We start from the raw sequence: 20,957 nt of genomic DNA on the forward strand, positions 1-20,957 counted from the left end.
AACGACTTTAGTATTTTACCAATAATTCACCGTCCGGTTAGAGAGAAATATTTTCGATTGTCTGTTTCATCCTTTTCTTCCAGGTCGTAAAAAAAAGAATCCCATTCAGACCAAATACCGGATGCCGCTGTTGAACTGGCAGGCCCTCAAATCCAACCAGGTGGCAGGAACCATCTTCAACGAGCTGGACGACGAGCACGTCTTAGAGGTTTGACCACTTCCTGTTTCCAGTGTCTGTGTTTGTCACTACTGTCACTGACTAAACCCACATCATCCAGGTACCCACTGTGTGACACTCAGCTCTGTTGAATCCACTTTGTCTCACACAGTCGAGTCATTACCTCAATGTATTTATTCACTTCCATTCCTTTTTTCGGAAAACGTTTATTGGTTTTTGTTAATTAAACACAAAAACTCCCCTTCCTTTCCTGAGAGATACAGTATTTTATTCTAGTTAAAATCAAGTTTCAGCTTTGGAATAAAAGCAATAACACCAACAGGTTTGTGGTCACAAACCTTTACACAATTCTTTTTTGTGAAATGGAAAAAACAGCAACTCAGATCTTATATAATCCTGAGTTATTCCTTTAAAAACTGCTCCGTAAAATCAGATCAGATCATCTCTGAGAATCCTCCATTTTAACTTGCAACAATCAAAAAAATGAACACATTTACATTTTCTTCCATTAACTGGAAACTACTCTGGTCATAAATGTAACAAACCTCAACAGGAACAGTTTATCTTAGAACCTGTTTCCAGTTTCATGTTCTTGTTAGATTTAATACTATTGGGATTAAAATGGTGTAATTAAACATGTATAATGTGAGTCCTTACCAGCCATTTACACTGCAACAGTTCAAGCAACATTTAATGTCTCATTTCTCAGCTCTGTGTATTTCTCTCTATGTCTTTGATGGATCTCTCCTACCAGGAGCTAAACATGGCCGCCTTTGAGGAGCAGTTCAAGACCAAGGCCCAGTCCGCCCCTGTAGACCAGGGCACCCTCAAGATGAAACTGGCCCACAAGACCCCCAGTAAAGTTTCTCTAATGGAGCCCAACAGGGCCAAAAACCTGGCTATCACCCTGCGTAAGGAGGGAATGGCTGCGTCTGACATCTGCTGTGCCATCGAGACGTACGCTCTAAACCTAAACTCCATTTGTTTCTACATCATATATATATATATAAATAGTGAGACACTTTAAATTCACATCACTGCCGCCCCACAGGTACAACCAGAGAGCTCTGAGTCTGGACTTCCTCGAGCTGCTGGAGCGTTTCATCCCCACAGAGTACGAGATGAAGCTCATCCACAACTACGAGTGCGAGGGCAGGCCCCTGGACGAGCTCAGCGAGGAGGACCGCTTCATGGTGCGCTTCAGCAAGATCCCGAGGCTCTCGCAGCGCATCAGCACTCTCACCTTCATGGGCAATTTCCCTGAGAGTGTTCAGCTGATACAGCCCGTGAGTTCCCGGGGGGGGGGGGGTTATAGATGTGTGTATGACGTCTGTGTTTGTGTGACTGTGAAACAGATATTTCTGACAGAAATTACAGCAATCAGGACCTACGGGTTTTTAAATACCTTAGCTGCCTTCATGAGTTCTGTGTCACTGACTCTGCTGCTGCTGACCGCAAATCAGTGGTCAAGCTACAATAACTAACTTCCTGTTGTTTTACACTTGCATCCACCTGTCCACGTCTCACAGTTTGAAAACTTCTGGTTCAGACAGTTTAAATGAAACCGCAGAACTGCTCCTGTTCTGACACTGACTGCTGCAGTTTCACACTCAGTCAGCCGCATCTGTTTTCAAAGAATTGTTCCATGTTTGGGGAAAAATGCTTATTTGTTTTTTTACAGTTAGATGACAAGTTCACCTCTGTTCTCTAGAACCAGCGGTTTAGTTTTTATTTTATAGGTTCATTTAACAGGGATGGGGCATGTTAATAAACTGCCAGAGTAAGCCAAGAGTTTAGATACAGCGATGTTACAAAGTCACAAAGATTAAATAACAAGAAACAAAACATTATATTGTGTTTAAGTCTTATTAAAACATGCAGCACAGCAGCAATGAAATGAAACTAATTTTGATAAAAATATAGACTAAATAGACTGATTGAAACCTGCCAAGCAGAAGCACTGACATTAAAATCACATACAGTGCATAAAATATGGTTTACAGAGGTTTGGCTTAGCTTAGCATAAAGACTGGAAACAGGGGGAAACAGCTAGCCTGGCTCTGTCTAAAGATAAAAAAAAAATACAAACAAATAAGTATACTTCCTCAAATATGGAACTATTGTTTTAAGATGCAGCACACTGTGAATTAAGTGAGGCAGCCTGTTGTAATAATTTGGTTCTTCACAGTTTGGAAATAATAATCATATCAACTATTATTCCCTCAGCAACTCAACGCCATCATCGCCGCCTCGATGTCGATCAAATCCTCCAGCAAACTGAAGAAAATCCTTGAGGTGAGTTTGTTATTTTCAGAAGAATAAGGTAGTAACAGAGCAGCAGCTTCTTCTCGCTCCACTTTGTCTCTTTGCTGTTGATCATGTGTCCGTGGGAGCTCGAGTCATTTGTGAAACAAAAGTTCATTTTTACCATGAATCTGAAAGAAGGAAAATGAACAGTTAAATATAACAGTTAATTTACATCTAAATAACATCAGTTTCTTCTCCTCAGCTTTGTAGTTTAAGTTGGTAGCAAATATTATCAAACATTTTGTCTCAAAAAATGACTATAGTGAAGAACCTGATGTGAAAATGTTACCAACAGTCAAAGATCTGTGTGCACATTATGTTCAGCTGACTATAAAAGGTTAAAGCTTTACACTTTGTTTATGAAGGGAGAAGTTTTTCTGTTTTTATCTCCAGTTTGAGGAGAGGGGTCAAAGTTTTTTATTTGAATTGTGAGACATCACATATATTTCTTTCTTAATATTTTTACTTATTCAAATCTGTTTTCATTGCTTTTAAATGCTATTTTGATGCCATCTTAATGTATTTCCATGCCTCTGTAAAGCACCTTGACTCACCTTGTGTCTGAATGGTGCTATATAAATAAACTAGCCTTGCCTCTACTATAATGGTATTTTATGTGTATGACAGTAATTTCTTGTCGTACAATATGGTTTGACCTTGTTTCTTCCTGTCTGTGATGTGAAGATCATCTTAGCGTTTGGAAACTACATGAACAGCAGCAAGCGAGGGGCAGCGTACGGCTTCCGCCTGCAGAGTTTAGACCTGGTGAGTATAACCTACAGAAATATTCATTGTGTCTGTTTCTGTAGAAAATCTGAGAATCTTTTGCTCAACTTGTGATCACACACACTTTATTTTCTTTAGCTGTTAGACACCAAATCTACAGACCGTAAACAGACACTGCTTCACTTCATCGTCAGCATCATCCAGGAGAAATACCCAGAGCTGCAGTCCTTCTACACAGAGCTGCACTTCCTGGACAAGGCGTCACTCGGTACGCACTCACTACAGTTACTGATCCGTCTCCATCCATCTCTCATAGAGCTCCACACATACAGTTCACCATCTGCTTTCCCACTATAGCTTAATCAACATTACACTGCTCAACGCCCTGCAGAGCCCAAGTTAAGAGATGTCTCCCCCTATTTTGATTTTGATGCATTTTCAAAACTGTTTCTTTGAAATATTTTTTGAGCTGAAAATGCTTTATGAATCTTTGAAAGAAAATATCAGAAAACGTCAGAAAATAGTTCAAATGCCATAAATCATTATTTCCCAGATCTTCTTATGGATCAATACTTCAAATAAAACACAGAAGAAGAGGAAAATTTGAATAAATGTTTTATCAACTGATTGTTTCAGCTTTAAAATCATTTGACACTAAACCACATTTGTGCAGATATGAAAATCAAATGTCATCTTTAATAATGTCCTAACAGTGGGACTGCTGTGATCACCTCATTCATGTTTTTTAGGCCTTTGTGCAGGTTCTCTTTTTTTAACCCCGACACCACAGTGTGACCTTTAAAATCTTGCATGAGCATTAATACCACACAGTCTAATAACCACACTACCAGCAGTGATAGGAACGTTACACTGAAGCACTAACTCACCTCTTCCCTTTGTGTCGTAGTTTCTCTGGACAGTATTGTGCAGGACGTGCGAGCTCTGGAGCGAGGCATGGAGGTGACCAGGAGGGAGTTCTCTGTGGAGAAAGAAAATCCTGTGCTGCAGACGTTTCTCAGCAGAAACACCGAGCTGCTCGACTCACTCACAGCCGATGGAAAAACTGCACAGGTCATCTTTAATCACCCAGTTACACATATTTCTGATGTCCGCCTCCATTTCTTTGGCTAAATTTGTCTCATTTTTTTGTCTGATTTCCAGGACGTGTATGACTCAGCCGTGGAGTACTTCGGAGAGAACTCTAAAACCACCCCTCCCTCGGTCTTCTTCCCTGTTTTTGTCAGATTCATCAAGGCCTACAAGGTCAGATAACACTTACTTTATTGATTTCTGGGCTAAATGAACAGACAGGGAAGCAGATAGCTGCTTCACTGACAACTAAAAAACCCAGCTATTCCAGGATCCTTACAGCTCAGTTAGTCAGTCACAGTGAGCCAATGTCACACTTATTATTTGACCTTCACATCGATCAGTAGATGCATTTAACATCCTCGTGTTTTTGTCTGTGGCAGCAAGCAGAGCAGGAAAATGAGCAAAGGAGGAAACATGTCCCGAACTGTGAAGCCCCCTTGACTCCACCCAAACCTGAGGTCATGGAGAACAAGGTAACATCTCAAAAAGTCAGAATTTCATTACCCACACACTAACTGCTCTAGGTTAATGGATCATTCTTGTTCGTTGCAGCTTGGGTCTTATAATTTCCATCAGTCACAACAACATTGTACTCACCAAGTTAACTGCTGATATCAGCAAACTACAGTAGCTCGGAGGGGTCAACATGAGACGATCGCACAGGCTGTAAACAAAGCAAAATGTTTTAGAATAGAATAAAATAATTTTACTGTTTTCCTGTATTTTCACTTCCAGATTACTGGGCAAGGCAAATTTTATAGCACATGTCAATACATGAAATAAAGAATACAAGCAGTAAAACAGACTAGAATTAAAAAAAAAAAAAAAAAAAAAAAAAAAAGTTAGGTCTTGAGTTTGGACTTGCTCATTGATCTAGTCTAGTCTCAGATCTTGTAGCATTTTGAGCCGCACAGTGGCTGAAGGCAGCTTCGTCATATGTAGTTCTAACCCTGGGAACAGACTGATCGTGAGCCAGCTGACCTGAGCGGTCTACAAGGTTCATACTGGTTCAGTGTTTTGGACCTAAGCTGTGTAGTGATTAATGGACCTGTTGCAGGATTTTAAAGTTAATTATTCCAGCTGCTGGTAACCAATGAAGGGATCTGACAACTGGAGCTTTTTCGGTTCTTGTTACAACCACAGCAGCAGCACTGCTGAGGCTGAGACAGACCTGTAAACTGCAGTAATCCAGCCTGCCACAGACAAATACAGGGACAAGTTTCCCCAGAACATCATGCGTCCCTGGAGAAAAGGAAGCAACATAAAACATTAAATATCAATAATTATAACGTAGTAATAAAGAATGTAATAACTAAAGGAGGTGAGCTACAGTGACAAAAGTGTTGTGGGTATTGTCAAATCAAAGAAACAATAACAAAAAGAAAAGTCCCAACTCAGTTTTTCTATCTGAAATACAGAAAAATGGAAAGTGACCTGTCTGAGCTCCTCAGTACAGAAGCCCAGAGTGGCAAGAGATTTTATTTTTTAAGTTTCCTTTTTTTTTTAGCCATTTTTTTCCCCACAGCCTGTTCTGGCCTAAATGGGTATCACAAAAATCTGTCCTAAAAGAAAGATAACTTCTCTCTCAGGGCTTCCATTGATCTGCAATTACCTATGTTAAATTAAAGAAAAAAGAAATATATGTGTAACCACTCCTACTCCCTAATGTTCACAAACAATAGATTTGTAATTCTAGGCTATTGGACATAAATATTAAAACTGATTTTACTACAACTCAAGAAACCAGAAATGTTCTTTAACGTACCCATATGACATCAGCAGAGTCATTGACCATGAAGGAAAGGAAACGTTACATTCAGACTGACACTTTTACCCTTGTTTCGATGTTTCAGGTTTCCATGACGCCCAGACTTCCCCAGATGGATCTGATAGCAGAACTGAAGAGGAGGCAGGTGTCTCCTCTGGTGAGGGAGGGGAAGGACGGAGCCATCGAGGACATCATCACAGGTACAGATCCACATGGACAATCATACAGTACAGTCTGTTAGGGGAAAGCAGGTAGCCTGGCTCTATCCAGAGTGAAAAACTACACCAACCAGCAACACTAAAGCTCCTTAATGAATTCTCTTAATCTGCCCGACTCCTTTTTCTCATGCACCTGTGATACTAAACATTTCATCCTGTTTGCTTTTAGAACAGTCACTCGTTTCTTACTTTCATCATCCTTGCTTCTTCTCTCTCGTTTGTCCCTCCTCTCTTCCTCTCCTTGTTGTTTCTCCTGTGTCTTCAGCTCTAAAGTCCGTGCCCTTCACGGCTCGCTCTGCCAAACGCTCCTCTCGTCTCTTCTGCGACTCCGTCTTCATCGACGAGGTGACGTTTTAAAAATCCCTCGCTGTTCTGTGACTCTCTGTCATTCTGCTGCTGACGACTCTTGTGTTTTCTAACCAGGAACTGATCAACAGATTGTAGGACATATATCATGAAGCCCACTGGCAGGGTTTATGTCATATTACAGGCTGAGACTGTCACAGTATTATCAGTTCATTTAAGCACAAGAATGTGTTATAAAACATAAGATGTGACCATAAATTTCAGATTAATTACACCTTTAAAAACATTTAACTAAACCTCCACATACATAAAGGCAACAGACAGTAACAATTAACTGGCACTGGCAGGAATTTCAGTGTCTCCTCCAGTATAGCCTTCACACTATCAGGGACAGTCTGCCCTTGAAAGAATACTTTAGTTGCTGTTTACAGTATTTGTACCTCTCTGGAGATGTCGACCCTTTTAAGGCTCATTTGAAACTGTCTGCTGCTTTTAAAGTGGATGAAAGGAACCGATGTGAATTATAGGAGCAAGAACAACAAGTCCTTCAAACTAAACGACGAGGTATTGGTTTGTATTTAAAGGAACCAGAGTGGCAAACTGTGGTTTCCTGTACTGATGCATTTTATAATCAAAAGCTAATGTACTATAATATAGGGAGGAGAATGTGTCAATTTTTATGATGTATCAATATGAATATATCTTCTTCTATAGACATTAGTTTTAATTTGCTTTTTACTATTCTGTAAAATTACTTGATCACGTGTTCAAAAAGTAAATAATTATCGAGGTCATCGCTGCACAACAGCAGCAGAACCTGATCAGAAGTGTATGGACACTTTAAATATAATATCCATACCTGTAAGTGATTGTTGATGACAGGCTTTAGTTTGTGAATCCTCTCCACCAGATGTTGAACCTGGCTGCATTCAGCCACAACAGCATTAGGTCCAGCCCAGATGTTTGGTTAGAGTCAGGCTCTCCCACAACAAACTGGGAAAACCATTTCTTCATGGAGCTGATAGGAAAGAGACAACCCGCTGTCACAAAGATGAAACAACATCATTGTCTAAAATATCAGTATATGTATTTAAAAAGTTTCTAAAAAAAGGGTTTAATTTTTTCATTTGCTTCCAAGTTTTAGAAATATCTACCGATGACATCACTAGATCTTATAAAACCGAAGTGCATCAGTCTGCAGTTTAGATGGAGGGATATGAAATTTTGTCAAATACCTTTTTCCCCTAAAAACATGACCAGTCTTTTCACAGGTAGATTATTGATGTCTTTGTTCTTTGTCCTCCACCTCAGATCTAAGGAATCAGCCATACAGACGGGCAGACGGCGGGCGGCGCAGCGCCAAGTGGAAACCAGGACAACAGCTGCACGTGTCCTCAGACATCTCCCTGTGAAACCCACTGCAGAGCAGAGCAGACAGCACAAGCACAAGAGATCAGACATTTAACTCACTGTGGACACACACTCGTTGTCTCACGCATGTTAACGAATGCAGAGGTGAAAATGCATGTTTCACAGAGATGACGACACCCACAACAACAACACCTGACGACAAAGAGTTAAAAATATGAGCTGAGATATTATAAATGAACTTTTCCCTCCAAACTCGACATGAACACAAACCGTCTCTGTTCTGTTAAAGTACCTTTCTGAATCAAGTTAAAGTAGAAATGTTCTGAGTGAATATTAGCTGCACTCGATGCTAATGACACTGGATGCCATAAGAGCTGATTAAGACAATTACATGGAAGAATGAGCCATTCAGCTGATACGTGACGAGAGCGCTTCATTAACGCTGCTCAGATCTTTCAGCCTCGGCTCAGAGTGAAGCTTCAAAGAGAAACTTTGACAGACAAACCTCTCATGAATCATTTTTGATAAGTTTTTTTTCTTTTTTTTATGTTCACGACATGATTTTTTAATTGGTTTTATTTTAAAAGAGAATATTAATTACAGCACCACTGTCCATCTTACTGTCTGTTTCTGCAGTAGATTAAAGATCAAAAATTAAGCTGAAGATTTTTAATATATTTAAATTATTTTTAATACTGAGAATGATGAACTTGTACTTTGCTTCTGCATTTCAACAAATAAAGCATTTTATACTGTTCTTGATTGTGTGTTTTTGCTTTTTGGTGACATTTATATGATGAAGTGAGTGAAATAAAAGCCTCCTTATGCCTCTGACGTCTTTATGCCTTACTACCCTGTGATGTTGTCATGACTTCCTGTACTAAGTCTTGGTGGCACAGCTGTTATCACTGTTGCCTCACAGCCACAAGGTTTTGGGATCAAACCTGACAGTCTGCTGTGGCATCCTATGACACTGTACGACTTACTGCACTGACGTTTTTACGACTTACTACATACAATGATGAAATAAACCAACAGCAGATTATCGACTCATTGCACCGACAACTGCCACAGGTGATTGTTATTTCATGTAAAACCACCGGGCTTCTACATTTTTCTGACGTCATGAACTTGTGTTTGAGTTCTTTGGTTTTTCAGCTGCTGTGTCCAAATGTCTGAATATACAGTATCTGACACATTTTCTGCTGTTACAACTTCAGTCTCAATATATTTTTTCTCTAATCACAACTTCATCTCATTGTCCTAGCCTTGCATACATTGATATTTAAAATTGTTTAGATTATAGTAAAATTAACTGTAAAACTTTTAGGAATGTTACATTTTTCTCATTAAGTTATGACCCCATAACTTTGATGTATAATTACAGTTTTACCTCAAAAGATTAACAGATAATTGTAAAATTGCAATTTTGTCTGAATTTAGATTTTTTTTCTAATATTATTTCTATTAAAGTTACATCTAAAAATGTTTTCCTCATATATAATTGTAATTTATTTTTTCTGAAAATATAATTTATTCATGGGGTATAACTGTATTGTTGAAAATTACAATTTATTATGGTGAAATTACAGCTTTATTCATGAAATCCCTGATACTAAGCATCTTTAATCACACATACATTGTTTATATAGTTAAAACTTTTTTGTCAGTTCAGAAATGTTCACAAGAAATTTACCACATTTGTCCAAATGTTTGTCTTTTTTTTTGTTTTTTTACAATTTTGAAATTAAACTTGCTGCAGTTTTAATTCTGTTCCCTGTCTGTTAAATGGCCATCTGTTTGAACAACACTTAAACTGTCTGAAATAATTTGCCAGATGTCGCAGTTGTTGCTGAAAAGAGCATGAAATGAGTTGTTTTGCTTCACATGAAAAGGCAGCAGATGCAGCGGAGAACAAAGTGATACCTGACGAGTGACCAAGACCAGACCTGCAGCTGTGCAGTGACAAAGCACTTTTACATCATCACTGCAGAGTTTAACAGATGCAGGAGATACGAGGAATCTCAGCTCACAGAAACACAAATGACTAAAGATCAAACTGAGAAGAAGTCAGAGCCACTTCCTGGAGGAAACAGTGTATGAGGTTTAAACCCTCAGTGATATTTGCATTTCCTCTTTCAGGGAGTTTAGAGTTTGGAGGATGCAGCAGGAAACAGAGTTTCTCTGTGACCTTTGCTCCCTGCTGATCTTCAATCAAGAAAAGATAAAAAACAACAGACAAAGTGTCTCGAGTCAAGTACTCTGGTTTATCTACAATTAGTGTCAGACTGAGTTTTTCCCTTTGTTCTTGTTCCTCACATGTAACAGAATACTTGAGTTTTCACTAATGATTCAAAAAACATTTAAACTGCAACACAAACCGAAAAACAATTAACAGCAGACTGTTACACTTAAATTCTGCTAACTATTAAATGATTGACAGGAAAAATCTAAATGACAAAACTGCAGTGGTTGCAGTAGAAATGTTCTCTGTCATGAGTTAACTGAATATTTTTGGGTTTGGATGGTTGGTCAAACAAAAGTAAAGACTTACATTCAGAGTCCGGGATGATCCAATGTTCCATTTTTCCGTTTTCTGACGATTTACAGACAAGATGAAAATAACCTGCAGATTCATCTGTAAGGAGGATAATTGTCGTCACTTTTTTTGGACTAATGGCTGAAACATACAAACTTCATAACAACTTTTTAACAACACTACAAAAAAACAACAACAGCGAAACCCAAAGGAGCAACGCTGCTTTACCTAACGGGAAAACAGCTTTTGCTCTTAAACACTTACACACCAACATGTCATCACTCACCTGCTTTTGAACAAAGAGGTCTTCTCTTCTCTTCTGAGCCCAAACACACTCAGCTCACCCAGGTGCTTCTGTTTACCTTAATTGCGCAACACAAGGCACAACCATAGACTGTGAATTAAGCTGGACGTACCCATAGGTTTCTGAAGGGCGGTGTTCGTCGCCATCTTGCCGGTACCTGACTCCGCCGGAAGTCCGGATAATCCAAACCGAGAAAAGAGGAGGGGCGCGCGTGCAGCCGAGACTTCGGTGCATGCTGGCTTGTGGCAGCCATACTCTCACTCGGTTATTCAAAAATTTAAGCCATAATCAAATTTAAACGAGTGAGTTATACAGTTGTCATGAAGGAGGGAATTAGCAGTAGAAACCCAAACTGTTTTTTGTACCAGGCTGTAAACATGTTTATTTCTGATGTAAAGTTAGGCATTTTAACATGGAGTCTATGGGGACTGATTTGCTTCTGGAGGTAGCCTCAAGCGGCCAGTCGAAGAACTGTTTTTGTTTCTTCCGTGTTGGCTTGGGTTTGCCGCTTGCTGTCAATCTATCTGTAAAGTGAAAGTACAGAGAGCCGAAGTGAAACCAGAATTTCTGGTTCTGCAGACAAAAGAAAACCTCGTTCAAAATCCCATTCTACTAAAAAATAACTAAACATACAGTATGTACGTCACGTGGTCGTTTAGATGAGGATGGTAGTTTTTTTTTTTTTTTAGCTGGCTTTAAAAGACAATTTCCCATAAGTCCTATATGATCATGGACTAAAAGTCTGTAACAACAGCAAAATGACTTTAGAAGAGAGCGTTGGTGAGTCTTAGTGTTTCATACAGTCAGAACATAAAACACATCAGGATACACAGGGAGGGAATTTAAAAAGATTAATTACAAAACTGTTGATTAAGATACAATAAGAAAAAAATATCACTGGAGGAGCATGAATGTTCTTGAATTGTTGAAGTTGAAAGAAAATGTAACATGACATTAGCTCTGTTTTTAATGCTTTTCTACGTTTCTTGGTTTACTGCTGAGGTTCAGCCATTATCTTCTGAGTTTCCTCGGTACAAACAGAAGGTTTTCAGCCTCTGTGCTCATGTTTCTCAGTTCCTCAGTGATTTTTCTGCTTTTTCTTGCTGCTTCTGCAACAAACTGAGTCGGATCTTTGGCTCTCTGAGAGTCACTGATGGTTTTCTGCATCGCCGTCACAGCAGCCAGAGTCTTCGCAGTTTGTCTTGTGAATCTTTGCACATTAGCGCTGGAGGTCATTTCATCACTGATCATCTGGACGGTTTTCAGCTGCTGCACCAGAGGTTTGATGCTTTCACTGAACTCGTTTGCAGCTTTTTGTATCATCTTCATGTTCTTTGTCCTGTTTTCATCTTCTCTTGAATCTTTGGTTCCACAAACACTATCAGCGACACCCCCGACTAAATAAACCGCCAATCCTGTTCCGCACAACGCACCAAATCCGCCACCAGCAGCACCACCTGCTGCACCAACTGGCCCTCCAAAAATACCACCGATTGCACCGCCAGTTGTGAGACCAATGGTGAAGCATACTACTTTATTGACTGCACCATGAAATGAATTACTTGACGCTTCCACTGCGACACCAACAGCACCTCCAACACTGCCAGAAAACACTCCTCCAGCTACACCACCGAACACACTGCCTACAAAGCCGACAGTTGCATCAACTGCATTCATTTTTCCACAAAGTCTTGCACAGGTTGCTGCAGCAACTGCCCCCAATGCCCCCCCAACTCCACCAGTAAAGCCGCCACAAACTCCTCCAAGAGCTCCCCCAGACAAACTGAGCAGATCCGGAAATGAAGCAACTTCATTCTGTGTGTTCTGCAGTCGAGCAGCCGCCTGCGCGAAGCTCTCTGAAGCTCTTTGAAGACGACCGTCATGTTGATGGTAGAGAAGCATGAAGGATTTCAGACTTATTATGAGTTTGTCCTCTTGGGTGGTAGAAGTGGTGGACGGTCCGTCGTCCACTGATCCTCCTTCAGAGTCAAGCACATTTCCCATTTTGTTGTTTTTCCTTCACAATAATCCACTTGAACCTGAGGTGGAGTCGTCACGTGTTCAGTTGTTGGACGTCGTTTAAATCGAAGGTGAATTCCCACAAATGAGACCAGGAGTGTTCGGCCGAGGTTCTTATTTTTCTGCCTGCAAATGAAAAGCAAAAGATTTCAAAGTTTCCCAGAACACTCTCACATCGTTTAAGTAAAATATGAGGTAAAATAAATAAATACAACTCCAGACAGAAAGTGCATACAGAAAATTGTCACGTTAATACTAAGCTCTCATATGAACGTTTAACCCAACAGCATCAAATTTAGCCTGAATTTAAAGACTTTCACAATTAAAAAAAAAGATACAGACATTTGGCAGACGTTTTTATCCATATCTAAATTAATTAGTTGAATTACTATTTACGATGAACATTAATAAACTTAATGAACTGTCTTATATTTTGTCTAATATGGTAAAAACAAGAATGATCCAGGAAGTTGCCTGATAAATTTTCTTCATAAGATTTTCTTCCCCATTCTGTATTCCCGTTTCAATTTTTTCTTGAACACAGAAACTCAGGAAACTCTCCTGGATAATGTAACAATCCTTTAGGTTTATATAATGGCCACTGGTTTCAATTATTTCATGGTGGGAGGTTCTAAATACTACAATACCCAAGGGCCTCAGCTGTCATTGCCATGGCGAAGAAGCCAGTCAGAGGTGCGAATCGGTTTAAGATTACTTCAGCTCTTGCTCACCATTGGCGCCTCACAAGGCTGATTTTTAAGGTCAGTGAGTGGATGTTTCTTGCCGAAATGCACCCTGGGAGTCGTAGTTAACCTCGATCTTCTATTTTTTTTGTAAGCTTGTACCCTCAGCTTTTTTATCAACCAGAACCAGATATTTTCTAACACAGAGTTTCATGCTGATACACACTGTAGAAAAGGGACAAAAGAATGGGACTTGCTATTGCTACTTGTTGAAATTGCTATGTAACTCTGTTATGAAAAAATAAATGATAACATTAAAAATTTGCTCTTTTTTGTTTTGTTTTGTTTTTAATGGTTTAATGCAAAATATTCTTCAATGTATTCCCACATTTTAATTGACGACGCTGTAAGAATATTGTGGTGGCATGTTTGAGGCTCCGTACAGGTTGTGGGAGGGCAGGTTAAAATGGGTGTTACTGCTATGACCTCAGCAAATAAAACACGACTGTACTGCTGCCAGAACAAGTTTCAACATACTGTCAATGACATCAAATCTCTTCTTCTGTCAGACGTTGCAGTAAGAAAACAAGCTGCCGTGTTTTTGTCTCAGAAATGAACATAAGACTTTTCTGGTTTGAAGCACGACATTAAATATGTTCTTGTGCTGCTTAAAATGAGTGAATCACGAGTTTGAACTTGTTACAGCAGATTCATTTTGTGCAGCGTCTGAGTTTCATTCGTACTTACAGTCAGCTGTCTGCTCCACTTGTTTGAATGAAGCACCATGAGCTGTCGCCTGTGGGCTGATTCCCTCTAAACAGACGCCATTCACACAGACGCAGGGAAAAGAAACATCTGCACAGTCGGATCGGTTCAGAGGAGGAGGAGGAGCAGGAAGTGGAGGAGTGAGGGCGGAAGGGCAGGGCTGTTTCACCTCCAGCTGCCTTCAGGGCAAAAACAAGAGGCGTCAAACAACTGTAAAACTGCTATCTGATAAATGTAGAGCAGTGAGATGTATCTTTCCCTCTCACATGTAGTGAAATAGATAAATGTGCAGAAAATGAAATTAACCAGTTTAATCCTATTGGTCACAATAGTAAATATTTTCAGTTTTAAGGCTTTAAAAATGTTATTCATTGTTCTATAAATGCATTTCCTTTCCTCCTATATGGGTTAAGTACAAGCTGCTTTTGTAAATGTTTATTCAAAACAAAACTACCTTAGCATATTATATCATACACCAAGACTGTCTCGTACAGAAAGGTGTCTCTTTTGTTGTGTCCACATCATTTACATCAGTAAAGGTTAATGACTAAATAACAGACTCACTGATATACTGTGGTCGTGTCTTCATCAGTTTGTTGCCCTCTAGTGGCCAAACACTAATTAAAGCAGCTTTAATGAAAATGCTTAAAAACAGCACCAACAACACAGACTGTGGTGCAGCCGGAGGCCTGGTACTGCCTGCAGAGGCAGGGCATGAAGGCCACGCTGACGTCTGCTCTGCATAATGACTCTCTTGGCCTCTGATGAGCTGCTTCAGTCAGGGATCATCTTTAGCCTCCGGCTCTTCTCTGAGAAAAGGTAAACAAAGCAGCACTTTAACACTCATTAAAATCCATTTCCATGGCGATCTGAGCCGCTGTTACGAAGAAAGCCGCTGATGTCGAGTTGTACTACACTCTCTGTTCCATAGCTCATGTGATGCCCTCATCTGATCTGTATCCACAAACTTTATTTAAACTTCTTTTTGTACAAATCTTTGTATTTGAGCTTTGAAGAAGGAAACAGTGAAAGATTCCTTCATCACTAATGGGTAATAATGTTAAATAACTGTATGGTTTGACGTTTGGCTGTGCAGGTATACACTAAATTGGGTCTGTATGCAAAACAGAGAAATTACAGGTGTCAGATCCTTTAATTAACAACTGAAAACTTCAAAATCAAGAGGACCTCAGAAAGTCAGCTCGTCATTTTCTACATATCCACTGTTAACTTTATTTGCATGTTGAAACATTGACAGGTGAGGTGAAGAAAATGTCGCTGACAGTGAACAGGTGGCTAAGAATATGAATATATACACCTACCAGCAATGCCTGTGTGACTGGTTGTAAAAGTGCAAACTGTAAATAAAGGTCAATTAACACGTTTAAGCTTTGTTTGCTGAGCAAAAGCACATTCAAAGTCGAGCGAACAAATCTCAAAAATACAACACAAACACAAAGTTGTTGTCATGAGACAGACAAAGGTTTTTATCCAAATGTAGCACAAAGTTCAAACTCATTTCCAGAAAATCTGCAAAAGAAAATGTGAATGAATGTGTGTTTCCATCCACTACTGTTATGTGAATATTAGGAGTTGGTTGATTGAGATCGACAGTTGGTGGAGCTCATTCTTCAGCCAGGTGCCATTAAACCACTGCGGCAGTAGAAAGGGTTTAATTAATACATGATTCATGTCCTTTTAATTAAACTATTCTTATGTCCACTACAGAAAAGTCTACACTTGATTCTCCTCTAATTAATCCAGGGTTTTTCTTTGATTTCCCAGCAGCCTGTTGTAATTTCTATCCTGTTAAACCTGACTTGTTTTGTTCTTTATCTTTATCCTGTTTTTTCTCTGCTTCGGAAACACTTGAGCTTTTCCTCAGGACTCATTAAACTTTAATCTAAACCAACGATCCCCGACCTCATCACACCACAGCTCCCGTCTAATTGAGCACATATTTGGTTGGTTTTTTAGGCACCGGTGGGTTTAAACTAATCTGTGACATTTTATTTGTCCACGAGGAGGGATTGAGAGTCAACATGATTAAAACGCCTGCACTCAATATTAAGTGATGACACATTCATGATTTATTAAGGAAGGTTACAGAGCTGCTTTCTGAAATATTCCTCTACTTCGACAGCTAATTATAACCTCATCTTTTCATGCTGCTGCTTTTATGTGGAGGATGTTTTAGACAATTACTCTTTGTCATGCATTCAACAGAAAGAATAAACCTCATGTTAGAACTATTGTATCAACAGATTAGTTCTTAAATGGCACATTTCTGAATATTAAAAGAACTTTCCTGTGAGTTGTACAGACAGTCTGCTACCTCTGGTACTGCTTTGACTTGAGAATTATAATGCATCAACCTTTAGTTTAAATGTTACAGAAATCACCAAAATGAAAAGTTAAAAGCTAAAATCAAACTTTGTTTTGTTCCGACATTCGTGGTCCCAAGAGGATGTATCCTAGGCACTAGGCCTAAACACTTGTTGTGACATCACAAAGTTCCCGAAGTCCTGACGGCTGGTTTTAAGGCTCAGTTTCTGAATACAGGCTGTGTGTATTTCTCTGTGGACTGAAGCTTTGATACTTTCACAGTATTAATATAGAAACTAGAGCTGATCTATAATCAAACAACACATGGACATTTACCTTTAGACTATATGGACCTTTAAAGTTGTGTTGTGAAGTTGTTGAATAACCAAAATCCAACATTTTCCAAACATCTCACTAACATCATACTGACATAAAATATCAAAATTTTAGTCACGAGGTGTGGTAACCAAACCACGTCTGCTCATCGTCACAATGTCAATTAGCCAACGTTGGGTATTGACATCACCCAATTTTCATTTCCAACTCAATTCATGGTCCGGTGTCTGGTGGGCAACATGAAAAGAAAATACTAACAGAGATGAGGCGTTCACAACCATCATGTATAAGAGGGTCACCTTTATTGTCACAAAACCACAACAGGAACGTACAAAAGCAGCAACCTTTTTGTTTGGTTGATTTTTCTCACACGAAGCAGCAACTTTTTACTTTTCCATACAACAAAGTTGCGCTGTTTGTTTTGCACTGTTAAAGTTGGTCTTTAAGAGTTATACGGACTTTGTAGTAGATTATCATTCTTCTTCACGATTCACAAACAACACTTACCCCACACAGCAAGCATCACTCTCAGACTGGAGGAACAGTATTTAGCTGATGTACACTATCATTCAAATATCTTTCTCCATAGTTAGAATAATCTTTTTTTTCTCCTTTGTTATTCTCACAGTAAAAGGGGCTTTACCGACCCATTTTCAACATAATACAAAAAATCTATGTTAATGTACAATTTTTGTTTACTCTATCATACACTCACAGGTATACACAGTATTATTGACAAGAAAATGAGACCTCTGTTGACCCAGCGTGCAGATTTCCAGGAATGTATACAGTATGCATGCCATTTTGGATTTTTTTTTCCCGTCTAAAAGAAAAAAAATTCACATAAAATCAATTCTGTAATAGATTATTTGGGTTTATATACATGATTTGAACATCCACATATGGTTTGAACAATCACACATTCATCAAGAAACCATCGATAGAGTTTAAACTGTATAGTCTGTGGAGTGTACGCACACTATCGGTTATAATAAGAGGAGAAACAGCTACAAAATGGGGGCGTCCTATCAGAGAGGTGATCGTTTTTAGAGGAAGGAGGTTATGTGCTTTTTTTTTTTTCTTCTTCTTTTCACTATTTCCTGTTCAGTCCGTCACAAACCACGGGAGAAGCTCCCACTCTGCCACTGCTGACCGGTCTCTGTGATCTCTACAACTAAACGTGGTCATGGTTTGCAGAAAAAATAAAAAATCTTCAACACAGAAAAATAATAAATTTACAGAATAAATGTGTCACATGCTTATGAATCCTCTTCAAGTATAAAAATACAAAAAAAGCTTGATTATATAAAACATAGATGACACTTTTCTTTTTTACATGTTAATAAAGCGATCTCTTCAAAACAAAAACTAAATGGTCATATAATATACATACAATATATCTGTGGAGTGGCTTCGGTTATACTTGAACTGCGGTTTTTTTCTATTTTCGTGCTAGATTTTAATGCTATTTCTACTAATACATTCCATTAATGTATTAACTATATACTGAAACATCCGCCTGTAATTCAATTTCTGCCAGTGGTATAAATACACACTCACAGTGTCGGATTCGTATTTCCCTCCGGCAACATGTCAGACAGCACAGAGCCTGTGTGAGGGATTATTTCTCTTGTCATTTTAGATTTGTTCCATGCCACACGTTTAATATTTCAGAATATTTCACCCCCTGAAACCATCTCAACTCTCTATTTCTGTGCTTTAAGTCGACCTAACGCGCCACATCCAGGTCTGAGTTCAACTCTTACAACAAAGACTTTAAAAAACATACATGTCATCAAAATAGGAGCTGTGTCCCAATTTCACACTTCATACTAACTGTACACATGTTGTGCAGTCTCACAAAGAGAAAGAGGATCAAACCGTCTCCAGTGGAGATCCTAGACTCTGGCCCCAGGCAAAGAAGCCCATTGAAGACCCCCCACCCCCTGACCTCACATGCAGACTTAATGTCCCCTGAACGCCTCACATGCAGGCTAACGGTAGACACTAGCTACAGCACACATCACAGGGGCCCCACTTAGGGAGGTTTTGCTCTGCACAGTGCCTTAATGTGAGGTTTAATGGTGTTTATAAAAAATGTGCCAATATGGGGGGCCATCGGGGGCCCCTCTGCCCTTGGGGAACAGTGTAATCACCACTGTTCCAAAGCTGTTTTAAAGGGAAACACTATTTTAGAAGTGAAGATCAGTTTACTGATGATGGAAGGTGCAGCTATGAGGTGTGAAACAACTCCCGTCACTCTGTCCAGTTATAATTAGGGATGGGAATCAAGAACCGCTTCTAGTTGAGAAGCAGTTCCAACTGGTTCGATCCATCGACATATTTGCCTTTATGCTTAACGATTCCCTTTTTGATGCCTTCCACTTAGATCCGCGTGCATTTCAAAACAATGACGCACATTTTCGCGAAAGGCAGTCGAGGAGTCGAGGAAGTGCGGCTTAATTTCACACAAAATGACGCCAACAGCGCAACGTGCAATGTCTGTGGCACTAAGATTTCAAGCAATGGTGGAAACACCAGCAACATGCTGAAACATTTGTAAACGCAGCACAGCATTAAATATCAGTAAATATCAATTCCCATCCATAGTCACAATTTGTCCAAGTCAAGTCGATGCAGGGGGCTGCGGCAAAAAACTTGAACCCACTGCTCCTCAACTTTTGTCACAACATACACACTGCAGTGGCCAATCAGATGGATAATCCAGGGTTTAATGATCTGGCCACTGATGAGCCTTCACACTCATGGATCTATAACTCAAACTGTTTCCCTGGAAACAGTTTTATCTTCACATTACCTGAAGCAAATCACCCACCAACTAACACAGGTACGAACCCCTTGCATTGTGGCGTTGTCACCCTTCCCTCATCTGCTCTCACTTCTTTCCTCTCCGTGTTTTGTCTGCATGTGTTTGTTGTTTGTTTTGTCATTTTATTTTTGTGAAGCACTTTGTAGTCTCTGATTTTAAGAGCTCTATAATAAACTTTATTATTATTATTATTATTATCAAATCTCTGATTAACCGCCCCCCTTGTGATATCATCATCAAGTTTATGTCAAATCTTCAAATTTTTAAAACCAAATCTGCATTACAGACAGGAGGATTTAGGATGTAACACACACATCAAGCAGCAGGATATCTCAGCATCTGTTGCTTTTTTTAACATCAGTTTCTAACATTTCCCTCAGCCATGTGTAATGTTAAATTAGTGGAGCACCTTTAAGTTTTCCAGGCTGGTTGGTGCTCAACGATTTGACATACTGACATCACATTTCCTGTGTGAACACAAAACCTGCTCTTCATTAGTATGCAGCGTGGAACTGGGACACAGATATTGTGTTGAGTTGTTAGTTACGGTGGATGATGGATTTGCAACATACATGTTAGAAGTGAAATCCCCACACTGCTTCAAACTGCAGGTCCACATGTATAAACACATCTACAGGATGTCGAGGAGGACCTAGTGTCATAATTTAAATCAGACAAACTGTTCAAATGACAAAATCTCACGCCTTCAAGGTCTGAACTAGGATTTAGGAGTCCACCACCAGAATGATGCGAGTACTCACTCCTCACGTAATTAGTCCAGCTGAGACCTGAGAGACCTGAGAAGCAGACAGAGAATGAAGGAAGCAGAGCAGCAGAGAGGCAAAGGAGAGAGAGGGAGATCGGCGCCACAGAGATGTGAGAGAGAGCGGCGGAGGGAAACTGATGACGAGCAGCGTTTCTGCTGTGGCACGAGAAGCAGCAGTCAGTGACAAAAAGCTCAGCACTGCCGCAAAAAAGCAAGAACAGAGGGAAGGTTTAAGAGCACAAAAAAAATTGAATGGAAACGAGAAGCAGTGAGAGGGAGGGGGGAAAAGAAAAAAGACACAAATCAAAATTTACAAACAGACAAATGTTTTTCAAGTTTGTCTTCAATCTTTCAGTTGTGAGTCTGAGAAGCTAAAAGGTTTTCTGTGTGTTTTATGAGTCACTGAAGCCAGCCCCCCCCACCC

At 39.6% G+C, this 20,957-nt stretch overlaps 2 protein-coding genes and 1 long non-coding RNA gene across 6 annotated transcripts in view; 1 reads left to right on the forward strand and 2 right to left on the reverse strand.

The window, feature by feature from the left end:
• Window positions 1–8,723, forward strand: part of fmnl1b (formin-like 1b) — a 31,764-nt gene extending 23,041 nt beyond the window's left edge. For all 3 annotated transcript variants that reach the window (XM_087177317.1, XM_023418916.2, XM_023418917.2), the window contains 11 exons: window positions 84–208; window positions 933–1,135; window positions 1,230–1,464; window positions 2,405–2,473; window positions 3,170–3,250; window positions 3,350–3,479; window positions 4,119–4,282; window positions 4,373–4,474; window positions 4,684–4,776; window positions 6,157–6,271; window positions 7,907–8,723. In XM_087177317.1, coding sequence (XP_087033443.1) covers window positions 84–208; window positions 933–1,135; window positions 1,230–1,464; window positions 2,405–2,473; window positions 3,170–3,250; window positions 3,350–3,479; window positions 4,119–4,282; window positions 4,373–4,474; window positions 4,684–4,776; window positions 6,157–6,271; window positions 7,907–8,007 — 1,418 coding nt within the window. In that variant the 3' untranslated portion in view covers window positions 8,008–8,723. The remainder of the gene's footprint in view (window positions 1–83; window positions 209–932; window positions 1,136–1,229; window positions 1,465–2,404; window positions 2,474–3,169; window positions 3,251–3,349; window positions 3,480–4,118; window positions 4,283–4,372; window positions 4,475–4,683; window positions 4,777–6,156; window positions 6,272–7,906) is intronic.
• Window positions 425–7,923, reverse strand: LOC147818415 (uncharacterized). Of its 2 annotated transcripts, XR_015437991.1 has the most exons (6): window positions 7,831–7,923; window positions 7,455–7,613; window positions 6,138–6,715; window positions 5,475–5,545; window positions 4,099–4,967; window positions 425–2,613 (listed from the first exon to the last, which is right to left on the reverse strand). It is a non-coding gene; the product is annotated as an uncharacterized LOC147818415 (long non-coding RNA). The 2 variants fall into 2 exon arrangements; XR_015437990.1 differs by having other exon boundaries at window positions 5,475–6,715.
• Window positions 8,724–11,162: 2,439 nt separating the features above from the next.
• Window positions 11,163–14,364, reverse strand: LOC111664390 (uncharacterized). Its single transcript, XM_023418963.2, has 2 exons — window positions 14,259–14,364; window positions 11,163–12,954 (listed from the first exon to the last, which is right to left on the reverse strand). Exon 2 carries the CDS (start codon window positions 12,811–12,813, stop codon window positions 11,821–11,823), a length of 993 nt encoding a protein of 330 aa, XP_023274731.1. The 5' UTR covers window positions 12,814–12,954; window positions 14,259–14,364; the 3' UTR covers window positions 11,163–11,820.
• Window positions 14,365–20,957: the final 6,593 nt, after the last annotated feature.

Source organism: Seriola lalandi, unplaced genomic scaffold, assembly GCF_002814215.2.
Source record: "Seriola lalandi dorsalis isolate HSWRI2012SDOR001 ecotype SW California unplaced genomic scaffold, Sedor1 jcf7180002054585, whole genome shotgun sequence".
In the NCBI taxonomy this organism is placed as follows: domain Eukaryota; kingdom Metazoa; phylum Chordata; class Actinopteri; order Carangiformes; family Carangidae; genus Seriola; species Seriola lalandi.

Bases quoted from the DNA above. Each gene is read 5' to 3' on its own strand.
- LOC111664390 (XM_023418963.2), bottom strand. From the start codon at position 12,813: ATGGGAAATGTGCTTGACTCTGAAGGAGGATCAGTGGACGACGGACCG.